The sequence below is a fragment of the Balaenoptera ricei genome, chromosome 18 (assembly GCF_028023285.1).
Source record: "Balaenoptera ricei isolate mBalRic1 chromosome 18, mBalRic1.hap2, whole genome shotgun sequence".
NCBI classification, from domain to species: Eukaryota; Metazoa; Chordata; class Mammalia; order Artiodactyla; family Balaenopteridae; genus Balaenoptera; species Balaenoptera ricei.
This window is the reverse complement of record NC_082656.1, coordinates 54,835,294-54,862,424: the sequence shown is the minus strand read 5'-3', so window position 1 is coordinate 54,862,424 and position 27,131 is coordinate 54,835,294. Positions and strand designations below refer to the sequence as shown.

Sequence of the window (27,131 nt, the reverse complement as noted above, 5' to 3'; positions counted from 1 at the left end):
ATCTTCTATTCCAAAGAGAATATTGTAAAATGTTCCTCTACTTTCCCTGGGAAAAAGAAAAAGAGGTACAAAGACATAGGGACAAAAGTTGGAAAGGATTATAGTACACAAAATAGCATTCATACGCCATTACTAAAATCATACAGTTGTGTGAAACAAGTAGTAAAAATGCCAAAATATAAAGTGACTTTTTCCAGAGTCAAGCTCATTTTTAGCACCCTAAAATGTACATTACCTACCTACATACACACATAAAAAATTCATTCTGGTCTATAATGTAATATACTCGTCCACAAAAGTATTACATCGGGTGTTCTTCTACTGGACTTAAGGCAGAGAAGATATGCCAAGCACTTGGGCCAAGACTTAGAGTCAGAATCTGGGTTAGATGCAGCTACGCTTTCAACCAGAAAGGATAAAGAACCTTACTTTTTAAGAGCCCATTAGATGTGTGGTAAGCAGAAGAATGACCCCTTCAATTATATCCATGTCTTCATCCTGGGGTCAGTGAATATATTGTCTTACATGGCAAAAGAGATTTAGAAAATGTGATTAAATTAAGGATCTTGAGCTGGGGAGATAATCCTGGATTATCCAGGCGAGTCTAATGTAATCACAAGTGTGCTTATAAGTGAAAGAAGGAAGCAAGAGTTTAAGAGTCAGAGAAGGAGATATGGTGAGGGAAACAAAGTCAGAGTGATGAGCATGAGAAAGACTTGATTGGCCATCGTTGGCTTTGAAGATGGAAGAGCCACCATTGAAGGAATGCAGGCAGTCTCTAGAAGCAGGAAAAGGCAAAAGGAAGAGTTCTCTCCCAGAGTTTCTAAAATGAACACAGCCCTGATGAGACCTTGATTTTAGCCCCATGAGGCCCATTCCATACTTCTCACCTCCAGAAATGCAAATAATAAAATTATATTGTTTTAAGTCACTATATTTGTGGTCATTTGTTTCAGCAACAGTAAGAACCTAATACAAGGTCATTAAGCCCTCAAAGCTCTGGCCCTAACGCTTGATAATCACACCATAATAAAAAAATGTTGAAAGAATTAGTGCACAAGTTATACCTAGAGGAAATCAATGTGGAAGGAAAGAAGGAAGGAAGGAAGGGAGGAAGGAAGGAAGGGAGGGAGGGAAGGAAGGAAAGAAGTAAATCTAATTTAGCAACTTCACAAAAACACTAGGGTTGCTCAAAATTCAAAGCCTACGGCATTTTGAAGAAATGGGCTACTGAGAGGAGAAATGTTAGGAAGCCCAGTAAGTAATTAAAATTTTTAAAACTGAAAAAAAAGTTTAAAAAAAATTTGTCGGATCTAAAAATTGAACTTATTTACAAAACAGACTCACAGACTTCGAAAACAAATTTATGGTTACCAAAGGGGAAAGGTTGAGGGGAGGGATAAATTAGGAGTTTGGGATTAACACATACACACTGCTATAAATAAAATAGATAATCAACAAGGACCTATTGTATATCACAGGGTACTCTACTCAATAGTCTGTAATAACCTATAGGGGAAAAGAATCTGATAAAGAATGGATATATGTATATGTATAATTGAATCACTTTGCTATACACCTGAAACTAACACAACACTGTAAATCAAGTATACTCCAATATAAAATAAAACAAATTAAATTTTTAAAATTTAACAGGAATGAGATAAAAAAGGGGTACAGATAAACGGCATTGCTCAATAGATCTAAGCATTGCAATAGTGGACTGAGATCTCTTTGGGGACATGCCTCAAGTCTTATTCATTTTTCTATACTCTTACCCTACCATAGTACCTAACACCGGCACTTAATAAGTGCCAGTGGCACTTATAAAGTGAAGCTGGCTCTTAATAAGTATTTGCTTCATAAATAAATATAGGCTCTAGAGAAGTAGGATCTAGAGAGAAAGAGAGAGAGCAATACAAAATAAAAAGTCATTCATTCATTCATTCAACATATTTGTTCAGCGCCAATTTTGTGCCATGTGAAAGAGTAATAAGAAAAATACAGTCCCTGCTGACATAGAGCTTCAAAAATTCCTCCACCTACAAATACCCTCCAACCTTTAAGCATCTGTGACATCAGTTTCCCAGGGAGATACAGCTTTAATTTCATAAATTACTATTTCATTTTGTCAGGTTTTTATATTCTCAAGAATCTGGATTATTTGAAGCCAGGATTTACCTACTTCCCAGCTTGTGCCAATGGAGCCAAGTTATTTTAAAGAGCATTTTTCATACTCTATTTAAAAGAAAAAAAAAATGGATCAAGCTCCACAGTCTACCAAGTCCTCAAGGGAATCCTCTGCCTCTAGCTCTAGAGTTTCCATCACCCCCAAGTGGTTGAAACAAGTTGAGAAAACCCAGGCAATACAGTGAGAATGGATGCTCCAAGCCCAAAGAAAATGGAAAGTATTTTAAATGAATGTAAGAAAAGTGACTGAATTTTATTGAACATCATGGATGGGAATGACTGAATTTAGAGAACATATTCTCACATGCCCTCAGTGTAGCCGGAATTTTGCCACATTCACAGGATACCCCAGTGCAGTGGAGAGTGCTACAGAGTGTACATGCTTAATAAATGAATGAATGCCTGATGGTCAGGGCTGGAGCCAAATTCTTCTTCCCAGAGACAAACCTGTCTTCTGGTTTAATAAATAGTATATCCACTGGGAGCCCTAGAGAATAGGAGTGCTCTAATCCATTTCCGGTTTGAATGCTGATGGAGAAGGCTAGCAGAGTTAAGCATCTGGTTAATAGTTTAGTCATTTCTTCTTTAGTTTACCAACCTGGGCCCTGGCAATGCTCACTCAGAGCCAACTCCAACTCAGAGCCAGGAAGGTCAGCCCTTCAGGCCTGTGGCAATTTTAAGCAAGGAGATGAGCGGAAAGTTGCAGTGTTGTACAGATTGGAAGAAAAGCAAATGGGGAACTGCTTCTTGAATCTCGTGACTTTGGCTAGACTAAACTTTTTTAAGAGCACTTTTTTTTTTTAAATTAGAAAATGGTTTGAGTGCCAGCCCAAAGAAGTTTTATGAAGTGGACAAAATATGTCTGATCCTCTTGAGCCTCGTCTTGGCTTCGCTGCCCCCTCGCCTTGCTCAGCTGAGAGGGGCTCTCCCTGCACTGGCTTCCGGTATCAAATCTGGCTGCTAAGGGCCTTCCCTCATTGGGAGTACCGGCTCCATTAATTCCCAGCTGACTAGAAAATATTTTGCTCCCCAGCTCCATCCCCAACTGTGCTGTTAGCAGCCTAAGGTATGCCTCCTAAGAAATCCTACCCTTTAACACGGAGTGTATGGAAACATTTCTTTGGCCTCAAGAAATGCAGCTTAGCACACATGATATTCATCAAAAAGGCTTCTCATCCAGCTGAAGTCTTATTGTAAGTTTGATAATGGACACCCCTCAGGAAGTCCTGTCCATGTGAATATAACACTCCAGGAGTCAGACAAATAGCATCACAGCATGCAGAGATCAAACCCTGCACTAAAAGGTTCTATTGGCTGGCAAATGAACAAGATGAGAGAGGAAGAGAGTGAACCTTATTCCTACGTCACATGCAGTTCTAGTGTGTTCCTGTATATCAGGTTCAATTTTGGAATATCCAACAAACATCCCAAAGGTGAGTCATGCTTCTGTAAAATTATTTTCCTTCTTACAACGATGTTCTTCTGTCCTTGGAAAGTAATCTAATAGAATTTAACTGTATTATGAATGTGGTGCTCCAAGGACAATGGTGCTTCAAGGGCAAAGGACCACGACAATGAACAGCTCGGCCAAGGGTGTATTTTTAGTTTCCTTTAGAGGCTTTAGTATATATCTATACCGGAACCATCATATTCTTAAATAGATTACATACAGTTTGCATGTGTGTGTGTGTGTGTGTGTGCATATGTGTGTGTGTGTGTATGTGTGTGTGTATGTGTTTAGGAAGTGATACTGTTTTCAAAAAGGTATAAATTCTGCTGCTACACATAATGTTATGCTGATCTAAGACATACCAGTTAATAGAAAATTCACCTTGGAAAATAATTTCTGTAAAATACACAGTACCATCTTCCTTACAGCTGTTAGGGTAGCAACAGCACATGTGACCTGAAGTTGATTCTCCAAGCCCTGGGAAAAGGTTCATTACTGCAATAGGGTTGTTTAGGTGGGTGGTTTGTCAATATGTCTAAAGTGGTGTATATAGTAATCATTTTTATGACCACAAGCACTAGAGAGGCTATTATAAAATTACAGCTGGGGAAAGATAAAAACACGGACTCTAATCATTGTGGTTGCTGCCTGTCATTTTAGATCTATTCTTTTGTTGGTTGCCACTAGCAACAAGAAAATCAAACTGAAGAAATTTTAATCAAGTAAATACTGCTCTTTACCTCCCTGATCATATACCATGTTGCCCTGAAAAGTAGGCAAGTTCAGTAGAAATCAATAATCTGAGATATGAATTTTTTGGAGGGAACTTTAAAAAAATCTTAAAAACAGCAAGCATCAATCATAAAGATTCGGTTCTTGGAGCCATAAAAAATAACCTCCACTGAGCCCATGAGCATCTTTCTACTCTGCAGCATGTGGAACAATGAGATTTCTTCTCTAGTCCCCATAAACAGAGGCAGAGAGCAACTTAAATATCCAGTATCTGACCCAGAAATTGATCTGAGCTCTAGCATTGCTGATTGTAATCCTGAGGGCTTTGATCTTTAAAATAGAAAGTGTCTTAAAAAAAAAGCAATAAAAAATCTTAATAGCACAAAAATAATATAGCTGAAGCTACTCATAATTGAGCATTTATTATGCCAAGCACAATGCTAGATGTTTACAGATCATAACTCATTTAATTTTCATGTATCTGCAGATGCAGTCTTTTTCTTTTAATACATGGGGAAACAGAAGCTCAATGAGGTTAAATAATTTTCTTAAAGTCGCTTGTGGTCAAAGAGTGACAAAGGAGAATAAGGATGGTTTTGTGCAACTTCAAAGGCCCTGCTTGTTCCACTCTGCCATACTTGCTCTCTGAAAATGCAGAAAGCTACGATTTCTTAGCAGTACAGGTATATAATGTGGGTCAAGGAGGTAAGAAAACAGAGGACCCCCTGTGTTCCAGGCACTTTCCATACATTACCTCCTCGAAAGCACACTGCAACGTTGTGAAGTAAGAATACTGACATTCAAACCCGTTAAGGGACATAATCAAGATTACAGAAAAACTAGGTGGCACAGCTAGTACTTGAAATCAGGTTTGTCTAACTCAAACGCATGTTCTTTCTGCTTTACCTTCCCACCTCCTACAAAGTGAAGCCTTTAGATAATGTTGGTATTTATGGATTGAATAAATACTATCTTAGATTAGAATTTTTTAATTGAATATAGTTATTTTTAGAGGATAATATTTGACCTATGGTGTGGCCAAATCTGTATACATCACAAATTGCTCTATAACAAAGTTCTCCCCTATTTTTTAGTTTTCATTAGAGGCCACACCTCTCATTTAAACTATGTATTTTTTTCTTATTCTACTTGCATGGAGAAAAAAAAAGAAAGAACGGAAAGGCACAATGGAGCAAAAGAATGTTATGGTCAAATAGCATAAGAATAAAATGCTATTGCTTATGCATAACCTATTTAAACTTTTATTGCTTTATGAATGTCATTTAAGAAACAAAAGTAAACAAAAAATCCAAATTCAAATGGAAATTAACAGCAAAAATTTATCGATTGAATGAACATTTCCTATAAACTAAATTGTAACTTACATTCTTACAAATGCGCATAGCATTTGCAAATTTCAACAACCAGTTAAACTGAAGCAAAAACAGGTAGCTCTCTCTTCCAGAGGTTGTTCTCCTGGAGACCCAGCCCTACAGGTACTGTGTCTTGAATGAAATCTCCACAGGTCTGTATATTGCTTCCAGCAAGCAAAGGCAATGGTGTGAGAAATAAAGAGGTTCTTGTCAACCGTGCTGAATGGCAGAAACTGGAAGCACAGGAAAGTGGCAGGCACTGCCTTCATTTTGAACATAAGATGATGCTAACATTTTAAATTTCAAAATGCTGTTAAAAATAATACCTGCTTCCCAACACTATTTGAACTCAGGCAAAACGATGGTGTCAGCAAGACCCCTCACGTGACCGGGTGATTCTACAAAGACTTGATAACACTGTGGGGCAATCTCCCCTCTCAGACCCCTCATCCTCACAGCTGGCATCCCCAGACCACTTAGCTTCTTTCCCTCTGAACTTTGGCTTTGTTAAATTTCTATACTGTTTTTTTTTTTCAATTTCATTGATTTCTGCTCTTATCTTTGTTATTTCTTTCCTTCTATGTATTTTCACTTTACATTGCTTTGCTGTTCATTTCCAACCTTCTTAAGATGGAACTTTAGATCATTGATTTTAGACCTTTCTTCTTCCCTACAATAAACATTTAAAATTTTAAATTTCTCAACACTCTGTGGCATAAATCACAGCAAGATCCTTTTTGACCCACCTCCTAGAGTAATGGAAATAAAAACAAAAATAAACAAATGGGACCTAATGAGACTTAAAAGCTTCTGCACAGCAAAGGAAACCATAAACAAGACGAAAAGACAACCCTCAGAATGGGAGAAAATATTTGCAAACGAAGCAACTGACAAAGGATTAATCTCTAAAATATGCAAGCAGCTCATGCAGCTCAATATCAAAAAAACAAACAACCCAATCCAAAAATGGGCAGAAGACCTAAATAGACATTTCTCCAAAGAAGATACACAGATTGCCAACAAACACATGAAAGGAAGCTCAACATCACTAATCATCAGAGAAATGCAAGTCAAAACCACAGTGAGGTATCACCTCACACTGGTCAGAATGGCCATCATCAAAAAATCTACAAACAATAAATGCTGGAGAGGGTGTGGAGAAAAGGGAACCCTTGCACTGTTGGTGGGAATGTAAACTGATACAGCCACTATGGAGAACAGTATGGAGGTTCCTTAAAAAACTAAAAATAGAACTACCATACGACCCAGCAATCCCACTACTGAGCATATACCCTGAGAAAACCATAATTCAAAAAGAAACATGTACCACAATGTTCACTGCAGCACTATTTACAATAGCCAGGACATGGAAGCAACCTAAGTGTCCATCGACAGATGAATGGATAAAGAAGATGTGGCACATATATACAATGGAATATTACTCAGTCATAAAAAGAAACAAAATTGAGTTATTTGTAGTGAGGTGAATGGACCTAGAGTCTGTCTTACAGAGTGAAGTAAGTCAGGAAGAGAAAAACAAATACTGTATGCTAATACATATATATATATGGAATCTAAAAAAAAAAAAAAAAAAGGTTCTGATGAACCTAGTGGCAGGACAGGAATAAAGATGCAGATGTAGAGAATGGACTTGAGGATATGGTGGTGGGAAGCTGGGACGAAGTGAGAGCATAGCATTGACATATATATACAACCAAATGTAAAATAGATAGCTAGTGGGAAGCAGCTGTATAGCACAGGGAGATCAGCTCGGTGCTTTGTGACCACCTAGAGGGGTGGGATAGGGAGGGTGGGAGGGAGACGCAAGAGGGAGGGGATATGGGGATATATGTATACATAGAGCTGATTCACTTTATTATTCAGTAGAAACTAACGCAGCATTGTAAAGCAATTATACTCCAATAAAGATGTAAAAAACCAACAAACGAACAAAAAAATCCATTCCTACTCCATAACTAAAAGAAAAACTCTAAATACTCTTCTTTTTATGATGTTTCTTGAAGATCTTGCCATATTCATATTTACAGAACTTTACTCATTTCACTTCACAGTATTTCTCTGTATGGATCTATTATCATTTATTAACCATCCACTGTTAGTGGACTATTAGTGATTACTGTTATTTTTTGTTATTATAAATAATGTGCCAATAAATATCCTCAAAGAAATTTTAAATTTCTCTGTTAAGTGCTGCCTTTGCTTCATTCCACACATTTTGATACATTGTCATTTTGTTATCATTCAGTTTGAAATATTTCCTAATTTCTCTTATTACGTTTTTGATCCATAAGTTATTTAGAAGTCCAAAATACCAAAAATTTGGGATTTTCCTTGACATGTCATTATTGATTCCTAATTTAATTGTCGTGGTTCAAAATCATACTCTTTTTGTGAAAATTAAAAAACAGAAACCTCAATTAAATAAAATACAGTCGTGAGGCCAGAAGGGGGAGCCCTCACACCCTACGATGACAGCAAACCCCAACAGGAAGAAGGAAGACTTCCTCTTCTTACCTGGCAGGAGCTCAGCCAATGAGAGACTGTCACAATTTAGCCAGGGAAAAGCCACTATGCTTTGAACTCTCAGTTCCTCCAACGGAGTCTTTGTTTACTGTAGCCCTCTCATAACTTCCTTTTCCCCTCTATAAAAGATGTCTCCTTCCCTTGGTGTTTGGGGACTTGCACCATGGCTCACCATGATTGCAGACCCTGAAGTCCCATTCTTTAATGATCCCAAGGAAACCCTGTTTTGCTGTAGAAATAACTGGCAGTCTATTTGTTTTAGGTCAACAATTTTAATCCTTTCAAATTTATTGAGGTTCGTTTCATTGCCTAGCATAGTGTATCATATACATTTTTAAAGACTATGTATTTTGCAGTTGTTGGGTGTAGTGTCCTATAAATATCAGTTAGATTATGATGGTTGATAGTGTTGCCCATTTTATCTATGTCCCTACTGATTCCTTTGTCTAGTCTATGAATTAATGAGAGAGGAATATTTAAAACTCAAAATATGATTGGGAATTGTCAATTTCTCCCATTAATTCTCTTAATTTTGCTTCATGTATTTGGAGACACAGTTATTAACCATTGTGGTATAATAAAAAAGAAATATTTGGTTTTTGTCCCTGGTTCCTAGCTCAGAGCTCCTAGAACCCCTGGAATTTACTGTCTTTTGTATGCTAATGAGATAACTCATGGGAGGGCCCTACGTAGTTTTAGGATGGGGGTGCGCCACCAGAAAAACCAAATGATTAAAGGAATTAGACCTCAGGGAGAGGAGACAACTGGAGATTGAGTTCAGTCATCAATAAACCAGCGATTTAATGAATGGTATCTACATAGTAAAACTTTCATTAAAAAAAAACAACCTAAAAGACCAGGTTAGGGGAGCTCCTGGGCTGGTGAACACACTAACGTGCTCGGAGGGTGATGTACTCAGAATGAACAGGGATGCTCTGCACCCCTTCCCCCTATGCCCTGCCCGATACGTGTTTTCCATTTGCCTGTTCTGAGTTGTAGTCTTTATAATAAACCAGTAATTGTAAGTAGAGTGCTTTCCTGAGTTCTGTGATTCATTTTAGCAAATTATTGATTCTGAGGGGGGGGTCATGAGAACCTTTAAATTTGTGATCAGTCCGGCAGAAGTATAAGTCTCCTGGGAACTCCATTTGTGGCTGGCGTCGAAAGTGGGGCCAGTCTTCTAGGATTGAGCCCTTCACTTGTATGGTTTGCACCAAGTCTGGGTAGTTAGCATCAGAACTGAATCGATTGAATTGAACCGTAGGACACATAGTTGGTGTCAGAGAATAAGAGAATAGGTTGGTTTCAAGAAAAAAAACACATAGGCACATAAACATTTATGACTGTTATGGTTTCCTGATGAATTGATCCCTTTATCATTATGAAATATTCCCATGTGTCTCTAATAAAACTCTTCATCTTGAAGCATGTTTATCTGACATTTGTATAGTATATATTTTTGTATCTTTACATTTAATGTGTATCTCTTGTAAAATGCAAATCATAACTACAGTGAGATACCACCTCACACTGGTCGGAATGACCATCATTAAAACGTCTACAAATAACAAATGCTGGAGAGGGTGTGGAGAAAAGGGAACCCTCTTGCACTGTTGGTGGGAATGTAAGCTGGTGCAGCCACTATGGAAAACAGTATGGAGGTTCTTTAAAAAACTAAAAAGAGAGTTGCCATATGATCCATCAATCCCACTCCTGGGCATATATCCAGACAAAACTATAATTCAAAAAGATACATGCACCCCTATGTTCATAGCAGCACTATTCACAATAGCCAAGACATGTAAACAACCTAAATATCCACTGACAGATGAATGGATAAAGAAGATGTGGTACATATATACAATGGAATACTACTCAGCCATAAAAAAAGAATGAAATAATGCCATTTGCAGCAACATGAATGGACCTAGAAATTATCAGATTAAGTGAAGTAAGTCAGAAAGAGAAAGACAAATATATGATATCACTTACAGGTGGAATCTACAATCTGACACAGATGAACTTAACCATGAAACAGAAACAGTCTCACAGACATAGAAAACAGACTTGTGGTTGCCAAGGGGGAGGGATGGAGTGGGAGTCTGGAGTTAGCAGATGCAAACTAGTATATATAGAATGGATAAACAACAAGGTCCTACTGTATAGCACAGGGAACTATATTCAATATCCTGTGATAAACCATAATGGAAAAGAATATTTATATATAAAAGAGTTTTTATACATATATATAAAAGAATGTTTACGTATAACTGAATCACTTTGCTGTACAGCAGAAATTAACACAGCATTGTAAATCAACTATATTTCAATATAAATAAATAAATGAATAGTATCTCTTGTAGACAAGATGTAATTTTTTAAAATTCATTTTGACCGTCTCCGTTTCCAACATTGTCTAGTAGAACTTTCTAGAAATGCTCTTCCTCTGCAGTATACAATATGGTAGCCACTATCCACGTGTAGCTATTGAGCACTTAAGATCTGGCTAATACACTGAGAAACTGAATTTTTAATTATATTTAATTTAATTTAATTAATTTAAAATTGGCCACATATGGCAGTGGCAGCCATATTAAACTGCACATGTTTAGTTCATTAACATTTAAAGTAATTGCTGATACTGTTGGACGTAGGTCTACATTTTGTTTATTTTCTGTTTTCTGTCCCTCTTGGATGATTTCTATTGCTCTATTTCCAAGCTGCCTGACACTTTACTTTGACATATGAGGTTTAACTCGTCTGCACACTCCTTTCTTCTCCTCCATCATGTGGAAGCACACACTCACTGTTCAATACTCAGTTAAGTGCTTTTTAACTCTTTGAAGATTTTCCTGAATTCCATAAGTGGGACCATTACCCTCCTTGTTGCCCCTACTATATTGTACATATTTCTCTCTCCTGGTACCTTTAATCTTATTGTTAGCTCTGTCTCTTTCTTATAAGCAGTCTATGTCTTATTCATCTTCAATCTGTCCTCCTAACACTGTGATCTGTTCTCTCTGTATTGATTCTTCTTTCTTTTACATCATTTTTCAAATCTCATGATAAGATCCACTAGAAGTAAAACTATTCCCTACAATAGAATTTTTCTCCGCCATGAACTGGACAGATATGAGTAATGTTGTCCTCAGATTCATCTGACTGAAAACGTTATGAAAGAATTGCATCTCAGAAAAACCCCTAACAACAGCACATCCTTTGTCAAGAGGGGGCCTTGTTGCTATTAGACTGAATTGAAATCCACATCAATGGAAATAATTTAATCAGCTAAAGGGATTCTGGATTCTAGCAAAGAAGAGGATGTAGGATTCCCTCAGAGATTGTGAAATTGGCAGCAAAATATTTAGTATTCACAAAGGAGACAAAACCACCTGCTGATTATCGCTCGCTGTAATTGGAAGGACAAATTTCCCAGACCTTTTGGCATATTCTCTGAGCATACAGCAGGTGTAGTAGAAAGAACAAAGGCTCTGGAGTAAAACAAACCTGGTTTTGAATCCCAGGTCTTCTGTTTACTAGTTGTGCAGCCTTTGAGATATTCTTTAATCTCTCTGAGCCTCTGATTTATCTATAAAATATGAAAAATGATACTTAATTTGTGCCATTGTTATAAGTACTTAAAATTGTATATTTAAAGTCCCTGGAAAATAAAGTTTGCATTGAACAAATAGAAATCTTTAATGTTATTATCTTTACAAGCTTTATCATTATTATTTTTATTTATAGTATATATCTAGTCAAGTTCATTGGCAACAATTTAAGGCATATTACTGCTAATTTGGTAGCTACTCTTGGCAATATATTTTATTTTGCACAAATTTAAAAGTCTCCAAAATTTTATTTTATTTTAGCTATTCCTAGGACTTATAATTCAACCTCTGAGAAGGAAATTTCACACCAAAAGAGATTCTCCAGGATCATACGTCAACTGCAGAAAAAGCTGTCACTAACTAAGAACTAAGTGCCAGGTACTGTGCTAAGTGCTTTACCTATATTATCTAACTTAATCCTACAAGAATCGTTTAAGGTAGTGGCCGTTGCAAAGGAAGAAAACAAAGCCTTTTAGAGGTTAAACACTTTGCCCAAGCTCATTGAGTAAGATGTAAGATGGGATTCAAAGCCATGTCTCTAAAATCCTTGCTCTTTACCACTCAAAACTGCGTTCCAGCTGATCCAAACCCTCTGTTTTCCAGGCCTGCTGGCTCACTTAGAGGCCAGTCTAGGGTGTGCACTTTCTTAATGGTAAAGCCAATGGTAAAACCAACATGAACCAGAAAAGAAAGTGCTTTGACATCAGGAAACCACATCATTTTAAATGTGCTACAAATGAATGTTTCTATTAAAGCAGGAGGTAACCAGTATTGGTAGGCAGTAGCAATCCTTACACCAGGATTAGCTTTTCTTCCAAACACTTATCTATGTTCTTCCTTAATGCTCACAGGGGTTCTCCTGACCGAGTTGGCTCTGCCCTGCTTACCAATGGGGAAAGCAGAGCCTACTTCTATCCAGACACTGCCCACACAAGAGTGAATCACCCTCAGGGGTGGTGAAGTTCTCTTCATCATTATCAAGATTTTTCCCACTTTGTTGCTTCAGCTTAATGAATGAGAAACTTAAAGGAGAAGATGAGGATTAAAAGGGCAGCAACAGATACTAAGATCCATCCACAGAGATCACATTTCTAAATGTATTTGGGGACAGGAAATCAATATTCTAACCTGAAGACTTGCACACTGAATTGAAACATTCTCTTCCCCTCACAATGTCTAAAACTGAAGAATGATTCTGTAGTCCTTATTAAAAGTAAATACAAATATCACTCTTAAAAGGCATGCTATAGCAGAGCTATAATCAAGGCCAAAAGGGCTTTAATTGGCCTTTCCTTTGGTCAAGAAAGGAATGTTGGTTTTAATTCCTTAATTTTTGGAGTGTGCGTATGTCTAAGTGAGATGAAATGGAGTTTTAAGACTTCGGCTTTAATAAATTCCTCTTGAGGAACTATCACTATGATGGTCACTTGCAATTAACTGGAGCTGTTTAGAGAGCCACTAATTCCAGCAGAATTCCTGTGTTTCTTGCCATGACTCAGGTTGCCCCTAAATCCTACCTAGCACAGAAAAGCTGTGTGTATGTGTCTGGAAGAGAGAAAAAATGATTTTAAGTTTTTTAGACTATGGCTTTAGCTAATTTTTCTTTTTTCTAGTGGCTCATCTAACACAAAATAAGAAGAATGCACAAGAAAATCAGAAAATTCATTGAATGTTCCATTACTAAAATATCCAGGTTCAGGGCTCAATGTTTTTGGTTTTCAAAATCTCAAAATATCTTATTAAAATTATTTATAGATTACAACATTAGAAGGGAAGGAACTAATCTACCTAATGCACTTTCCTTGAAAAATAAAGAATGACGTGGATGTTTAATAAGGTATAAATCAATAGAATGTAATCATTTTACATCTTTTCAAACTAGGCAGACTAGTACTTTCTCAATTAAGAAATACAAAAGGACGCTTGCCCTCCCCACCAAAACAAATCAAAGAGAAGATGAGATAAACTAGAGCATCCCATACAGTTGTATATTTTGTGCACTGCTTAAACACACATGACCAAGGAGGGGGGAAATGAGTTTGGAAATCTAAGCTCTGTTTGCCTAGCTGGACTCCATGGCTCTCCAGGGGAGGTTCTCCATGGCGGGGATGGGGGGGTTGCAAGTCAGGAAGAGCACATCTACCCAGTGGATGTCTTTTTCTAATTTACCCAACCAGAGGGATCACTCTTTCTAATTTGTAAAAGGCCCTGTAGAGCCTGGTTGTCATCTGGTGGAAAGACCACATTCTTCATGATACGCATTTTCTTTGTTTAACTCTAAAATTGCTAGTGCTCAATTTCGTATGTGGTTCATTCATTCAACAGTTCCTTAGCTGTTTCAGACACTGATATACCCAGGAACAAACCATAACACCTGACCACAAGGAGCTTTTAGTCTAGGTACATGGAGACAGGTACCCAAAGATTACAACGCATAGTTACTTTTAGGCTTTTGTGGGATTATGTTCCTAAAATTACCATGACTATCAAAACTGAAGCTGGCAAAATAACATGTGGCAGAAAACAGGGAATATGGAAGGGAAGAGCTCATTTCCACAGCAAACCAGATTCCCCCATGTTAAAAATCTTGCTTCAACAGCAAGCATTTCTCTTGACTAATTTTCTCCAATTATTCAGAAAAAATTACTGCATCCTTGTGATTTGGGAAACTATAGAATTTCCTACCAGTTCAAAATCTGTGGACTCTCTAGGTCTAATACAAACTCCATTCTTTATTAGTGTATGAACTGGGCATGTTCTGTGCCTCAGTTCCTCACTTGTTAAGTACGGATTATAATAATATAGAATTGTTATAGAATTGTTAAGAAGATTAAATGAGATAAATCATATAAAATGACTGGATTTTATATTTTATGCATTTATTTTAAAGTTTATAAATCTAATGTTGCTGGCAAGTTTGAATTTAATGGGTGGTATTGTGTTTTGATTTTGGGAGGGATTTTTTTTTTTTTACTTTTTATTCTATATTGGAGTATAGTTGATTAACAATGTTGTGATAGTTTCAGGTGTACAGCAAAGTGATTCAGTTATACATATACATGCATCTATTCTTTTTCAAATTATTTTCCCATTTAGGTTGTTACATAATACTGAGCAGAGTTCCCTGTGTTATACAGTAGGCCCTTGTTGGTTATCCATTTTAAATATAGCAGTGTGTACATGTCAATCACGAACTCCCTAACTATCCCTTCCCCTCACCCTTTTCCCCGGTAGTCTGTTTCTGTTTTGTAAATAATTTCATTTGTATCATTTCTTTTTAGATCCCGCATATAAGAAATACCATATGATATTTCTCTTTCTCAGTATGACAATCTCTAGGTCCATCCATGTTGATGCAAATGGCATTATTTCATTCTTTTTAATGGCTGAGTAATATTCCATTGTATATATGTACCACATCTTCTTTATACATTCCTCTGTCTATAGACATTTAGGTTGCTCCCATGTCTTGGTTACTGTAAACAGTGCTGCAATGAACGTTGGGGTGCATGTATACTTTTGGACCATGTTTTTCTCCGGATATGTGCCCAGGAGTGGGATTGCAGGATCACATGGTAGCTCTATTTTTAGTTTTTTAAGGAACCTCCATACTGTTCTCCATAGCGGCTATACCAATTTACATTCCCACCAACAGTGTAGGAGGGTTCCCTTCTCTCCACACCCTCTCCAGCCTTTGTTGTTTGTGGATTTTTTGATGATAGCCATTTTGACTGGTGTGAGATGATATCTCATCGTAGTTTTGATTTGCATTTCTCTAATAATTAGCAATGTTGAATATCTTTTTAGGTGCCTCTTGGCCATCTATTTGTCTCCTTTGGAGAAATTTAGGTCTTCTGCCTATTTTTTGATTGGGTTGCTTGTTTTGATGATATTAAGCCCCATGAGCTCTTTGTAAATTGTGGATGGGAGAGATTTTTTATATTTTCCTTTGGTTTTATATTTTTCCCATTTTCACAATTTTCAATAAAATTTTTATTTACCTCATGAGGCTTTCACAAGTATCTTGGTAGTTGAGGACTGATTTTCTGAATTGTAAGAGCAAAGAATAATAGTAAAAGTATTGGTTCTGAAGCCATACAGTCCTGAGTTCAAACTTGCCTCTGACACTCCTCAATTCAAATGCATCTGACATCAGGATCATCTTAGAATTACTGTGTGTATATAAGGCCATATTTCTTTCTCTCCCTGAAAAGCTATTGTTCAACCAATAGTGTTTTGGCTTTTGTTTTGAGTTTTTGGTGTTTGGGGCTTTCTTGGCCTTGCTTTGTTTTATTTTTACAACCTATAGTGTCTTAACATTTAGGAAATAGTAATTTGTGTAACGGTAAGCAATTTATTTAAACTCCTTAAGTCACTGTTTCTTCATCTGTAAACCTATTTTACTCATAAACCTGTTCCTTAAAGTCAATATGAGAAATAAATGATAATGCATATAGGGTACCTGGCATTGTGCCTGGCATGTACTGAATGACTTATACATGTTAGCCATTAACAATTTGTATCCACATTTTGCATTGAGAGGATGAAATATAAATAGATTCTCTTTCTCTGCAGTAAACCATAGCGTTGCTCCCAGAAGGGTCTACTGGAAGAGTCATTATCACTGACTTTTTTAAGGGAAACATATTAGACGATTAGAGATCTCAAATTTTGGCATTTATGTGTGAGTAGGGGATTGCTGTATTGTCGTGGCTATTTTGACAGGATGAGTAGAGTCCAGAGACATTCACAGATCAGCCCCCTGGAGATCACCTGTGGAATCAGTCTGGGGGAAGTGACTTCTAGGCTGAGACCTGAAGGATGAGCAGGAGTTAGGTGGGTAAGCACAGAAGAGAAAGAGATCTGCAGGTACAGGATGTGCCAAGTCCTGAAGGTGAGAAAGAGCAGGGTGTGTTAGACACTAATCTGTGCTGTTCATAAAGCTTTACTGTATTTACAAAACATACTGCGTATTTGACCATAAGTAATGAACACACTTCTTTCAAGATTTAGGGGATCATTCCTAAATCATAAACCCTCTCCTTTTTGAGATAAAGAAACCAAAGTTTAGAGACGACTGACAGGAAAGAGGGGGAGATAGATAGATAGAAGGTAACTAATATGGTGGGCACCTATTGTGTGTCAGACAAATGACATTATGCATATATAAGAGATGAGGAGGCTGAGACATAAAGATGTTAATTAAGTCACTCAAAGCCATAGCTTTAACAAGAGCAGAGCCATACGTTTGTTTCCCTACCTCTGTGTCTCTATTTCTGCCCTGCAAACTGGTTCATCTGTACCATTTTTCTAGGTTACACACAAATGTATGGACACCAAGGGGGGAAAGTGGCGGGGGTGGTGGTGGTGGTGGGATGAATTGGGAGATTGGGATTGACATATATACACTAATATGTATAAAATAGATAACTAATAAGAACCTGCTGTATAAAAAAATAAATTAAATTAAATTAAAAAAAAAAAAAAACCAAGAGCAGAGCCAGAATTCAAACCCCAATCTACAGTCCCTCTAGAATCTAGGATCATTTTCACTACACTGCCTGGAACTTGTATGAGATCATCCACATGTGAAATTATCCTCACAATGGCATTGTAATTGTTTATTGGTGTATTTATTTCTGCACTAGACTGTAAGCTTCTTGGGAATTGTTTTGTATTTGTAAGCACATTTCCTGGAAGATAGGTGAATCCAACAAGCTATCAGATGACTGGATGGATGGATGGATGGATGCATGGATGGATGGATGGATGGATAAATGAGCATTTGAGACATTACTTGAATGGATTTTTCCAAGGGTCTATCCAATTACCTTTCAAGTGAATTGTGATATTCTCAAACATATTTCTAAATCTAATTAATCATATACATTGTAAAAAGTCAATAAGAAATCTACCATAATTTTAAATTTAACAAATATAAACTGAATGGTTCTGAATAAAGTAATAAGTGGCAGATTCATGAATAGAAGCCCTACATAGTGAGTTCCTTGCAGACACAGTCCATGACCAATTCATCCTTTTGTCCCTGTTATCTGGCCTCTGAGCATATTTGGCAAACATATATTGAAAATCTAATCAGTCAACAGTTCTGATTAGAGTCATGCATGACTGGCCTTTTAAGTAACAGAAACAGTCCAATTCTGAAAATAACATTTTCTGGTGGACAAATAATTCTAGACTGATCCTTAAAGGAAGAGGAGAAGTAATGTTTTATCACACAAAATATCTACATTTACTATCTTCATAATGAGAGTCCAATGATGCTATCAGATGTCAAATTAAATGTAGATTATGGGCAGGAATGACATGAACATATCTAACCACTGGTACATATAAGTACCAATTAGTCAGAACAGACATCATGACCCAGCAGAAGGATGCCTCAATAGGTAAGAACAGACACCAGTATATATTACCAGTGAAATGCATCGTGTAGGGCATAAATAACAGCCCTGCTCATAGGTCTGTGGAGATGAGGAGTAGAGATGTGGTTGATGAGGAGCAGAGAGAGATCGAAGAGGAAAGAGGACCACAGAACAGGCTATAATGTGAGGACTTGTTTTGAGGAATAGGATAGAGCACAGTTTGCTAACCTCATAACCCATATCAGTCTTGTAGCAAGGCACAAGTGTTACTAAAAAGGCTGAGCACAGATCAGATACTTGCATATTTGGTGCTGGATAACCCAAGTATTGACCTAGAGGTACTGACAAAGGATGGGATTCGTCCAGCGGTCTCTGGGGTTAAATAGAACCTGCAGGTGGAGATTACTCGGTTCAGCTGTGGGGAAAGGAGAAAACCACTCAGACTTCAAAATGGATATCATATGTGTTTGTAGGAGCAGGAACCTTTCCTCCTTCCTCCTTTTGTTTCTCTTCTGTTTGAATTAGATAGCATCAGTTCCTATTGCTTGCAATCAAAGAATAACTGCTAGGGCTTCCCTGGTGGCGCAGTGGTTGAGGGTCTGCCTGCTAATGCGGGGGACGCGGGTTCGAGCCCTGGTCTGGGAAGATCCCACATGCCGCGGAGCAACTAGGCCCGTGAGCCACAGCTACTGAGCCTGCGGGTCTGGAGCCTGTGCTCTGCAACAAGAGAGGCCGCGATAAGGAAAGGCCCGCGCACCGCGATGAAGAGTGGCCCCCGCTTGCCGCAACTAGAGAAAGCCCTCGCACAGAAACGAAGACCCAACACAGCCATAAATAAATAAATAAATAAAAATTTAAAAAAAAAGAAGAATAACTGCTACATAAAATACTTTGCCTTATTTCTGACACAATATCCCTAGTAATTCTTTCTAAGCTCATTAGCTCTTTGAACAACCAACTCCTTACTCATTAGGTATTTCTACAGATGCTCATGTAATTTGGGGTTTAGCTCTAAAATACTCTGATGCAAGATACTGGACAAGAACAACTTGAGTAAGATTTAGCAGTATAAGTAACAGGCTTTTTCCCCATGATTTTATATCGAAGAAGCTATCATTGGTTACTGACCACTGCTAAGTTCCAACACTCTCTCTCCACAGCCCTTGGTTCACGTTACTTTTTCTCCTAGAAATGCCCTTCTTATCATCTTCACCTGTAGAAAACATATTTATCTTCAAAAGGCTGATTTAAATATCAGCTCTGTGAAGCCTTCCCTATTTCCCAAGATAGAACTAATCGCTCCACATCTGTGATTCCTGGCAACGTCACCTTGGTTGGAGCAGTGCCCTGGTGTGCCTTGAACTGCAGATAACTGGACTACTCAAATAATTCATCTGAGGTTACCCAGGGCTACAACAAATGTTAAAAGTTATATTTATGACTCATTGGTATAAAGATGAATATATTAATATTGTATACTAAAACATTTTCTTTGACCTAAAAGTTCATTTTTCTTTCTGCCAGTTTCAAAAGAGAGTAAAACATTTTCATTGACCTTTAAAAGTAGAGTGGACCCTTGGCACTGTGCCCACTTTGTCTAATGAGTAAGCTGTCCCTGTGTGTCTGTGCTCTCATTTAAACATTTTTCTCACTTATATAATCCACAGCCTAAAGGGGCTTCTCTGAAGGAAGATAGGTTTGGTTTTAGAATGTGGGGATAGAACCAAACTTGAGGTAAGGGTAAAATGATTCAGTCTCAAGGGGGTTCTCTTAAAGGAGGCTTATATATTTTTTCTAATTGAATGATTCAAGTATATAATAATTCTTTTAAAAAAGATTTTTAAACCCATGGAGAATTTGCTAATTAAAAATTTTCTCCAAAGGAAAAAAAAATTTAAGATAGAACCAGGGGTACAACGGGCATTAGCAGTCATTTGTTTTGTTTGGGGACATACCAATTTAGAGCAATATTTGAATTAATCTGAAATAAAATAAGTAGCCTTTGCATTATGCTTTATGACTTATAAAGCACTTTCACACATTTGATCTGCACAGCCAACCTAAAAGGTTGGTATCTTTTATTTTTCATTTGATAGGCAATAAAAACGAGCCTCAGATGGATTAAGTGACTTACCCAAGGTCACACAGCTGGTAGTGCAGAGTCTGGGACTCATGCCCAGTTTTTCTAATTCCAGAATCTCGTATTCTTTCCACTACATCATGCTGCCTATGGAAAAAAAGCATCTATGTAAACACAAGCTTAAAAATATGGATCTCACACTTCTAAGTAGATTGATGTTCCTTTAGAAAATGTAACGGCATTTCTCGAGATGTAATTGTGTTGTGGGTTTGGTTCTAAAACATTTTAACAAAAGATGATTGACAAAATTTAGTTTCGATGAAAGTCAAAATTAACGGAACAATATTTTGAATTTACATGAAATCTTATGGACAGTGAACTTTGGTCAAAATTATGATTAAATATGTCAGGAATGTATACGTAAGTATATTTTTTATTTCAAATTCCACGTCTTTGTTCTTTGGGTTGTTAGATTTATTTTTTCTTCCTTTCTCTTCTCAGTCACTTAATCTTCCCCTTGGAGATGGACTCCTTTCATACTCTCTTTTGGTAAACCTAAAACAGACTTGATTGTGAGAGTTATCTTTTATCAACTCCTTTGCTCCTGAAAAGGGTAATTTCTTCACAAAGGAAACAAATGGAAGGAAGGAAGGAAATGGCATTGAACAAGTCTGATCTTGAAAAAGGCAAAATTCTGCAAAGCATGAAGACTAACTCACACATTATCTGGAAAAAAAGGGGAGGGGGTGTTAAAATTAGTCAGCAATTCACTCTTCACAAGAAAACGGGGCAAAACAAAGAATGAGATTTCAGAAGGACATGTTGACCCAATGCCATACAATACACAAATTGACTCTTTCAAGTATAAATCCAGTAGTTTCACAGTTCTAGGAACTAGTCTGGCTGAAAAGAAATTATATTAAGCCAAGTTTGCAAGGTCAGGCAGTGAATAATTGAATGACTGAATGTGAATATGTCATTTTGATTACCCACAGAAGAAGGATCAGGAAATACTGATTAAGATTTTTCTAGAATGCACTTCTGAAGTTTAAAAATATTTGTGTGTTATTCTATTCAGAAATAAAAGTCCAATTGATTTCACAAATGTCTTAATTTTACATGTCTTACTACTTGTTATTCTCTTCATTTGCAGTAATGAATACAAATAATTATACTGTACGTTTTTAAAATACACAACCTAATTTCATCTTACATTCTACATTCATCAACTTTTTGGTCTCTGGGTCACAAAACAGAATGTATAATTCAGGTGCAGCCTCATGAAGTTATTAGCACTGCACAGATTGCTTTATCTATAGCAGACATTCTAACCAGAAAGTCAGCAACTCACCCAAATGTGCATTACAAGCCGGCTCAACGCAGCAATGAAGTACTTGAAGCAATGTTTGCACAGTGTGTGTTCCTGGTACTCGGGCAATTATTGCCGTAGTAGTGAATGTCATTTGGAAACCTAAGAACAATATTTGCTCCCCCATATTTTACTGATTGCTACATGGAATTGTCCCCAAAATTTGAACAAACATTATTGGAACTAAGAGGAAACAGTTAATACAGATGGAACACTTCACAGAGCAGCTGGGCTTTGGGGGATACTTTCAATAACAATTTTATGGAAGGTCTGCTATGGGTCAGGCATGTGTCAAGCACTAGGCATACAGGATGAAAAAGACATAACCCCTAACCTTAAAGAGCTCAAAGGGACTATCTTTATCTTATCTCCAAAATATAGCACATTGATTGGCACATACTAGATGCTCAGTAAATCTTGGGTGAATCCCTGGAAGGCCTGATTATTATTGCAAAAAGCCTGCTGCAATCACAGATAAATACACAACAGAAGCTCCAAGCCAGAGGGTCAGAGGAAATAAAAGAAGGAGTCACAAATGAAATGAAAAGGATAATAATAGGTGTGGCTGGTATTAGACAACATGGAAGAGAAATGTGGTGTGAAAAAAATTAACCTTAAAGTGAAAAATGTAAGTGAATTTTATCAGAAAGGAAAAGAGAAGCTAAACACTAGAAAACCAAAATATGTACAATAAAAAATTTATACTAGAAAACCAAAAGTTACTTTGAAACCAAAAAGAACTTCATTGATAAATATACAATTTTAGGTCAACTTAAAGTATAAATTTTAAAAGAAATTTTGGAGACTTTAATCATGACTTGCCATTTACAAAATCATCGTTTTAAACCTTCCATTTTTTTCAACCATTTGAGTTCCTATGCTAAATAATAATAGATTGTTAACCATTATTTTTCCATAGTACTCCTTATTTTTTAAAATTTCTTTTGAAATGTAGGAAAAGAATGTTGTACTATAGACTTGGTGATGGAAATTGTCAAAAATGAAATTAGTAAAGGGCAACTTTAGGAAAAACTAGCGCTCACATAATTTACAGTTACCCACAAAATTCTTAATTTTTTTCAATTTTACTTTTAATAAAATTATACAGAGCAATAACTGGTAATGATTTCCATAAGTTTAGTGAAGATAATTTTTTCATCTTCACAATACACTTTTCATCCACGTAAATTAATGGGACTGGAATCAGAAATTTAAGGAAGTCATCAACTTGACTTGTTGAAATTTACCAGGGTTCAGGGGAGCAACTGGCAAATCAGACAAAGCAGTGAAGGCAAGAATTTGATATTTCAGATCTCAGTGCCATTTTGGCTATGGGAGGTTTTTGAATTGGAAAACATGATAAATCTTGAAAGAACAATTTCCACTTAGGCTTTATGAAGATAGGCACTGTTGACAAATTAATATATGATTCTGACAAAGATATCTTCATTCTTATGGCTACAATGTAGCCAACTATTAAGGAGTTATCTGCTGCTAAGACAGTTCTTAGTCTTTGTGAGTCTTTGTTACGCTGACAGAGACTTTTCTAGTCTAAAAGACCAACAATGTTCAAAACATTTTCAAGTAAGTCTTGACTTCCCAATAAGATATATTTATGCTTTCTTTATGCCATAAAGTAATGCAGGCATGACCCACTTTTCCCCAAAGACCTGCATAATACTAAATACATTTATTTAATTTAAAATTTTTTCATTAATCAAAATATTCTGAATTACAAAAGACAAATTTGACCTGCTCAGTGATATTGTATAGTGATAAATGGTTTACATTTTATTTACTATTATATAATTTGGTCTTCCAACTGCTTAGCTCCTTAGACATTAGTCAGTTAAGACTTACAGTGTCCCAAGCATTTCACAGAATAATATATGAATTTTTCAGATTACTGAAATAAAATATAGATTTGCTTTAAATCTATACCTACTCTTTTCTTGTGAAAGCTAGTGATAAAATACATATGCCAGTAGCATAATATTGCAGCCAAATTGTTAAGAAAATCTGGCCAAGTTTGATTCTATTCAAGAACAAAGTTTCATTTTCAAAAAATATAATGGCAATTATCAAAATTATTAAAACATCCTATACACACATTAAAGCAGTTTTACTCTGCTTTAAAAAAAAATAGATCCAGACCTATCAATTCATTCTGAAAATAAAGGAATTAATTCCATTAGAAACAAAAAGAGCAGTACCTGAAACAAGGACCCTTCCACTGGAAGCAAAGCAAGTTTTTTTCCATGGTACTGGGAAGAGAGTACAAGATGCCAATGTTCTGAAGATATAAAGGGAAGTCTACCCAAGAACAAATGACCTGCAGAATCATCCTCCCAATACACACTCAAAATAATGTTTGACCATGTCTGGGCATCTCATGGCCCAGGCAAATTGACATATAAAGTTAATCATCACAAATGACACTCTTTAAAGTACTGAAAGAAAATTCTGTTTTTCAGGGAAAATGTTCTTTGTAAGTTATCCCAAAATTCATTTTCAGACAAACAAAAACTGAAAGATTTAATTTCCAGTAAACCACACTAAAAGAAGTACTGAAGGAAGTTCTTCAGGCATAAGAAAAATAATCCCAGATTAAAAGTATGAAAATTCAGGGAAGAATAAAAAGTCATAAAAAGGGGAAATTTGTTGATAAATCTAAGTTAATACTGAATAATTTAAAAATATTTTCTGGAGCCTAAATACATAACAGCATTTGCCAAAAAAAAAAAAAAAAGTTAGGCTCTAATATGTCAAGGATGTATGTTATAACCTCTAGAGTAACTGAAAAGAATGAAAAAGAACGTGCACACAGCTAATAGCTGAGGGAGAACAGAATGCTGATTAATGAATAAATAAGAGTGAATGAATTGTAATTTCTTGTCAACAACAACAACAAAAAAAGAGAGTGGAAAAGGAAGCTAGATCAGGGAGAAAATGAGAAAACAATACTAATGTAGTAAATTTAAGCTCAAATATGCCACTATTTGCATTAGAGTTAAATGGACTAAATATACTAATTAAAGGACAGAGTGGATTTTTTAAAATAAGAGCTATAACTTAAGTATACGGACATAAAAATATTAAAACTAAAAGAATGGGAAAGATATCACAAACAAAACAATAAAAAAAAAAAACTGTAATAGCTATGATAATTAGACAAATAGGCCTCAAGGCAAGAAGCATTCCTAGAGATAGAGAGTTCCTACTGTTAAAAGTGACGATTGACAAGAAAGATATAAAAAAGCTAAATTTGTATGTATCAAATAACAGCTTCAAACTATAGAAACAGAAATTTGCAGAACTAAAAGGAGAATAAAACAAATCCACAGAGTGTGATACTTAAACACAACTCTCTTAGTTACTAATAGAATAATTGTGGGAAAGTATTAATAGAGACAGAGGAGATTTGAACAACACAATAAATTTGACCTAACTGACATATTTAAAGCATTGGATTCAACAAGTAAAAATATACATGCTTTTGAAGTGCACACTGAACATGCAGAATTGATGCTATGCTGGGCCATATAGCAAACCACAGTAATGTTCTCTGACTACAGTGGAATTAAGCAAGAAATGAATAAAAAAAAAAACTATTCAACCCTAAACTATTTATTATCTCCAAAACTTCTAAATAACTAGTGGGTCAAGGAAGAAATCACAGTAAGTATTAGATAATATGTTAAACTACGTGATAATTAAAATGAAATGTATCAAAAATATGTGAAATGTATTAAAGCAATTATTAGAGGAAATTTTATAGCCTTAAATACATATTTAGAAAAAAAGACTAAAATCAATGATACCTATACCAATATCAAGAATTTAGAAAAATAACAAAAAATAAACAAATAAAAAGGAAAAATATTTTAAAGACAGAGGTTAATAAAAATTTTTTTAAAGTCAAACATTTCTTTGAAAAAAATAAAATTTGTGAACCTCTAGCACAGCTAATTAAGAAAATGAGAAAAAAGTCACAAATAATCACTACAGGAATGAAAATGGGGACATCAGTACAAATGCTAGCATCATTAATAAGATAATAAGAGGATATTACTAAGAACTTTTGTCAATGAATTTGAAAATTTACATGAAGTGGTCAAATCCTACAAAAACACAATATACCAAAACTGATTCAAGAAGAAATAGAATAGAGTCCTATATGTATTAAAGAAATTGAACCCAAAATTAAGAACCCTTCCAAGAAAACAAAAGACAAAAACACCTCCAGGTTCAAACAGCCTAACAAGTAAAGTTAAGAAAGAAATAGCACCAAGCTTATACAAACTCTTCCAGGGAATCAATAAAAGGGGGAACAAGTAGCAACTCATCTATGAAGCCATCATAACTTTTATGCAAAAACCTGACAAGGACGTTGTAAGAAAATTACAGGTGAATCTCTCTCAGAAACACAAATGTAAAAGTTTAAACAAAGTACTATAAAATAGTAACCAATATATAAAAAGTATTATACATCATGACCAAGATGGGTTTTTTCCTTAGGAATTCAAAGGTGGTTTCACATTTGAAAACCAATAAATGTAATTTACTGTATTACAGACCAAAGAAGAAAAAGAATGTTACAGTAGATTCAGAAAAAAAGTTGATAATTTTCAGTACCCATTGGTGATTTAAATAAATAGTAATTTTAAAAAATTTAACAAGCCAAAAATAGAAGACATCTCTTTGTCTTGAATCTGGGCTGGTCTTTGTGACTTTCTTGACCAATAGAAGATGATAGAAGTGACATTCTGGGACTTCTAGGATTGATCATAAGAAGACTTGAAACTTCCACCCAAGCTTTTCTGAACCCTGCCATCTATCTAAAGTCAACTATCCTGAGACTACCATGCTGGAGAGGACATAGGTGTGTGCTGTGGTGAATTCTCCCAAATGAGCCCAGCCTTCCAGCCATCCCCACCAAGAAGATACATGTGAGAGAAGCCATCCACCAGCTGAATACCTCAAAGTTACCTCCTTCAATATCATATGAAACAAAAGAATTTCTCAGGGCTATGTTCACTAAAAATATAGCAATTGATGAAAAGTCAAGTACATCTTGTATTTAAATAGGATGGGGTGACAAATGTTACCAATTATTTTCTGATTAGCTGTGGAAGATCTGAGATGTCAGAAACTGCTACAATTACACAATTCTTCTATTTCCTTCACTAGAACAGGAGTTGGCAAACATTTTGTGCAAAGTCTCAGACAGTAAATATTTTAGACTTTGTGAGTCAAGAGGCCACAAAGGATATTATATATAAATTACATAAGTGAGAAAACAAACATAAAAATTTTTATTCAGAATTCAAAGTATGGGAATTCCCTGGCGGTCCAGTGGTTAGAACTGCGTTTCCACTGCTGAGGGCCCAAGTTTC

General features: G+C 36.1%; 1 protein-coding gene across 3 annotated transcripts in view; it reads right to left on the bottom strand.

Annotated features, from left to right (window-relative positions):
• SCEL (sciellin) overlaps window positions 1–27,131 on the bottom strand; it is a 240,374-nt gene that overhangs the window by 199,182 nt on the left and 14,061 nt on the right. For all 3 annotated transcript variants that reach the window (XM_059902796.1, XM_059902794.1, XM_059902795.1), the window contains exon 2: window positions 20,421–20,509. In XM_059902796.1, coding sequence (XP_059758779.1) covers window positions 20,421–20,509 — 89 coding nt within the window. The remainder of the gene's footprint in view (window positions 1–20,420; window positions 20,510–27,131) is intronic.